Genomic DNA, 4,750 nt, shown 5'->3' with positions numbered 1-4,750 from the left:
AACAAAGAGATGGAAGACAAAGGTGACTCTTCGCGTTTGAATGGTTCTCAAAATGCCGTGGCTCGCAGTGAGTATAGCAAAATCATCACTGTTTTGTTCTTATTGTTTGCGTTTTGGTGGTAAAGAAGTGGAAGAAACCTAAGCCCCACCCAAATCTTGGTCCACCCACCGCCACTGTTCTTCTGGTCCCAAAGACAAGAGTTCACTTTAAGCGGACTCCACTGTAAATTTATAAACCAAATTTCCCCATGGGGTCAATAAAAGTAAAATTTGAAAACAAATATATTAAGAAAAAACAACAACAAACAAATGCACTTATACTCCACCAAAGACAACAGGTAAATGAAAAGTCAACAATAATTATTCATTATAATGTTCAGTTCATTCACTTCTATTTATATAAAACAATCTTAATATCAACATCTTGTCTTTTTCAAACCCCATTACATGAAAAAGTACCGTTACACTAACTTGCAAAACGAGCTAACTTCTCTTTCAAAAGCATCATAGTGTTCCACGAGAAACGAAGGAAGCGAGCTTTGAACAAGCACCCCCATACACACACCAGTCTTCCCAATCCGCGTTATATCACAGAAACGTGGATCACCAAACGTCCCTCCATTTCTCGCCGTGTGCATACAGGTCATTATGATATTATTACTACATGTCCATGTACTCCAATTAATTGCAAGTTGATACGGTCATCTGTTTGTTATTCGTCTTATTCCTTAGCATCGATCACCCCACCGGCGCTGATGGCAAACGTTGCTTCGTTCTCCGGGAGATCTGGGCTGGGGGACACACATGGAACTACAAACATGAGGTTATCATTGATAATAAGACAACATGTATTAAACATGACAATTAAGATAAAAACAAATCATGACTGGTGTATCGGTTAGGCGCTTCACTGTCGCACGCAGGAGACCCGAGTTCGATTTCTGAGAGGGAAGAAATTCTTATTGAGTATCTCGGTCTTTCTGCTGGGAAGTTGTATTCTTCTCAGTTCGAGTTGGCCCTGACAGCAAAGATCAGAGGAGAATTGCTGACAGGGTCGGAAGCCCGGCCCCTTAATGATCTAAATTGTGTAGGCGTGAAAACACCCACTTTAAAAAAATTATTTTATTGCCAACCGCATGGTAATAATGGTATGAGAACTGGCGGGCCTAAGCGCGGACTAGGGGGTATAGATCGGATATCCGTTGTTCCCAAGGAGTTTAGGACTAATGGAGCCTCCTCTCTCTCTTCGCGGCGCCACGAGCAGTACGCCGCGGTGGGGGTCAAGTACGGCGTTCTCTGACCGTCTAGACGGCGACCGACTGTGGGCTAAATCACAAACTGTGGCGTTTCATTTTATAGAATCTTATCGGGCTGGGCCACGTTGTGGGCGTGGGTGGGGTGGGGGAATGCACGCAAGGTTTCTTGTACGCTGAGGGCTGGGATGAAAGAGGAGGGGCGGGCCTTGGGAAGGGACGAAGGAGAATGGGAAAACTTAAATAAAAGAGAGAGAGAGAGAGAGAGAGAGAGAGAGAGAGAGAGAGAGAGAGAGAGATTGTGATCAACTGACGGGCTGACAGATAATGACAGGGAGAAAAAACCCAATAAATTCTGTGTGTGATACGGACTGTTCAATTCTTTAAGAGTTTTATGTTATAATCTAGTTTAAAAATCAAAAAGATGTGTAAAATAAGAAGTAACATGAAATTATCAAACATACCAAATTATAAAGATAATCTTTCAAGATGCTAAAATATTTAATTATAAGAAATGGATAAAAATATACTTTTAAACTGAATTTAAGATACGATTGCATGATTCTAGGCGTGTGCCATAACTAACTTTATGTGTAAGGAATAGCGAACACTAATAAAGAGGGTCGATGCCAGCTTTATCTGAGTGCTAACAGTATGTCTTGGTCTATAAATAATAATATTATTGATTACAATAATTTTGTTTCCTGCTTTTCCCAAAGTGGAGCGCACAATGATTTCAAATATTTAAAAAAAAAGAGATAACAGCACCTTTGGAGGTGTGATCGCGTGCATGAGCGTGGATGACCTTTGAAGGGTTGGGGTTTTTTTTGTTCAGTAAAGTATGATATGGAGAGTAGCGTTTTTAGCCCCTTATTACATTCCAGAGGGGGATAATTTATCTTAGTGATGACTCTTGTGTAGTAAAATTTGTTGTTGCTTTGTTTGCTTCATTTTTTAACAGCAGAATCTTAAGTGAACCGGAATTATTGATTGTGGGATCTTAGGTGAAGACTACAACAATAGAATTAAACCGAATATAGTTCTATCAAACAAGACTCAAACTCTTATCCACCCCACCCTACCCTCTCTCCTCATCTGATATGGTTTGGTGTTTCTTTAACATAGAAAATATTCATCATTATTGTAGTTGAGTATTGATTTCATATTCTAATGGAGCCTCTAGATATCTACATTTAGACAACAGTAGCATCTAATTTGCACACACAATGGAAAGCAATATCTTTAATTAAAATGTATAATATATACATACACACATATATATATATATATATATATATATATATATATATATATATATATATATATATATATATATATATATATATATATATATATATATATATATATATATATATATATATATATATATATATATATGTATATATACATACATAATAATTATATTTATGAATAAGAATACTTTTTAAAAATGGAGTATCTTGGTCTTTCTGCTAGAGTGTTGTATCCCTTTCAGCCTGGGTTGGCCTTGGCAGGTAGCGCCGGAGCCAGCCTCTTATGAATACAGTGTATTAATGATCTAAATTGTGTTGCTGGGGGGCATAAAAACACTTTCATTCAAACTTTTAAAAAGGAAAACAACTTAACTGTGAAAAAACTTCGGTCCACTGCAGCATCATATCGGTTCTTGCACTTAAATACAACACAGGTGCAAGGCATTTTTACTAATTGACTTGCCTAATCTGAAGGACCTCGCAATAAAACCTTCTTTCTTATATTATCTAGATTTCAGTGCGTAAGTCGAGCATTCGCGCAGCGCAGGTAGCCCACAGTTCCGCCGCGAGAGAGGGCTCCTATCAGGCGTGCGGTGCCGCCCACAGAGCATCCTCCATTACTTTTAATCTCCTTGGTTGTTCCACAAACAGGAGATGCCACTCTTCCACTACAGGTAGGTGAACAACTCGTATGCCGCCCCTTCTTTCACGTTTCTCGGCACCGCCAGTACATTTGCCCAGCCTCCCATGGCATCATGATGTCACCCCCGTCTTCGAAACGACTTCATTTGGTCTAGTATCACATTCAATTCTTACAAAACAAACGAATGGAAGATATAATCTATTCTGTTACTATTAGACTTATAACTTTTTATGGGTGCATTAGGATATTGACAATACCAAACGCTAATGCACAGACAGGTACCGACAGTTAATAATAATAATAATAATAATAATAATAATAATAATAATAATAATAATAATAATAATAATAATAATAATAATAATAATAAGAAGAAGAAGAAGAAGAAGAAGAAGAAGAAGAAGGAGGAGAAGGAGGAGGAGGAGGAGGAGGAGGAGGAGGAGGAGGAGGAGGAGAAGGAGACAGTAAAGTGGCCATGTACTGAACCTTTTGGAAGGGGTGGGTTTCGTCTTCGAAATAAAATCTCCTGTTGTTTTATAGTACATTTCATTGTTCCTCTTTTTGTAAAAGTTAAACTTACCGCCCTATTGGACAGAAATTAGTCATTTCAAACATAACAAACTTAGCCCCGTGGGTAGAATAAAAGGAAGAAAGGGGGACTGAAGGCAGAGACGATGTCATCATCATCCGGTGCCTTGACGACTGGCGTGGGCGATCATGGACCTCCACTTCATTCTGTCTTGCGTTGCAGCGATGGTGTCTGTTGTTCCTGCTGCTCCTAGCCATGTTATCATCTTGTCCAGTATCTTTTCCCTCTGTGTGCCTCTGCCTCTCTTTCCATCAAACGTGCCTGTTGTTACAATATTCGCCAATGCTTCTTTCCGCATTGTGTCCGAAGAAATTTGCCTGTCGCTTTCTTATTCGTAATAAGCTGTCTTGTACAATTTGCTTCAACCAAGACTTCTTCATTTGTTTTTCTAGCTGTCCATGGGATACGTAGCATGCATGCGTCTTATGAACCACAACTCTGTTGCCACAATTGTTCTTTCCAGCTGTTTATTGATTGTCCATGCTTCGCACCCGTATACTAGGATTGGTTCGATGTAACTTTTCAGTACTCTTTTTCTCGTTTCCTTTAGGGCAAGGGTCTCTACTAAAGGCTCTCACGTCCTTTTAATACAGTAATATTGTCTAATGTCCATCGTTTGTTTTCCACTTCCTTCCCCTGCTTCTTTTAGAATTAGAATGTGTTTGCATTCAACATTGTATCTCTAGTTATTGTACCATTTCTCTCAGCTTCCTTCTTTACTTTTATGTGTTTAATTGACCGACACCACTTGGGATGAATATTGGACGGATGGAGGAGGAGTCAGGGGTTGGCTGGGTTACAACATGACACACCAACTGACTAAAACTCATAGAGTTGTACCTGTCATAGACCTTGGCAATCCTGTTCTCCGCCCGTCCTTTCCTCAACATGACCCGGGTGGTAGAAGCGTGCGCCAGAATGTGACCGCCGATAGGCTTCTTTGGGTCTGCCTGGAAACTGGGAGGTGGGGGAATGGGGGGTAGGGGTACGGAAGGGGCATTCCACAATTCCA

General features: G+C 39.8%; 1 protein-coding gene across 1 annotated transcript in view; it reads right to left on the bottom strand.

The window, feature by feature from the left end:
* Window positions 1-556: 556 nt before the first annotated feature.
* Window positions 557-4,750, bottom strand: part of LOC101845993 (meiotic recombination protein DMC1/LIM15 homolog) — a 13,318-nt gene continuing 9,124 nt past the window's right edge. The window contains exons 4-5 of the mRNA XM_005094443.1: window positions 4,579-4,744; window positions 557-791 (exon numbers count right to left, since the gene is read on the bottom strand). Coding sequence (XP_005094500.1) covers window positions 722-791; window positions 4,579-4,744 — 236 coding nt within the window. The 3' untranslated portion in view covers window positions 557-721. The remainder of the gene's footprint in view (window positions 792-4,578; window positions 4,745-4,750) is intronic.

The sequence above is a fragment of the Aplysia californica genome, unplaced genomic scaffold, assembly GCF_000002075.1.
Source record: "Aplysia californica isolate F4 #8 unplaced genomic scaffold, AplCal3.0 scaffold00081, whole genome shotgun sequence".
Taxonomy (NCBI): domain Eukaryota; kingdom Metazoa; phylum Mollusca; class Gastropoda; order Aplysiida; family Aplysiidae; genus Aplysia; species Aplysia californica.
Note: the sequence above shows the minus strand (reverse complement) of the source record. Positions and strands in the feature narration are given on the sequence as shown.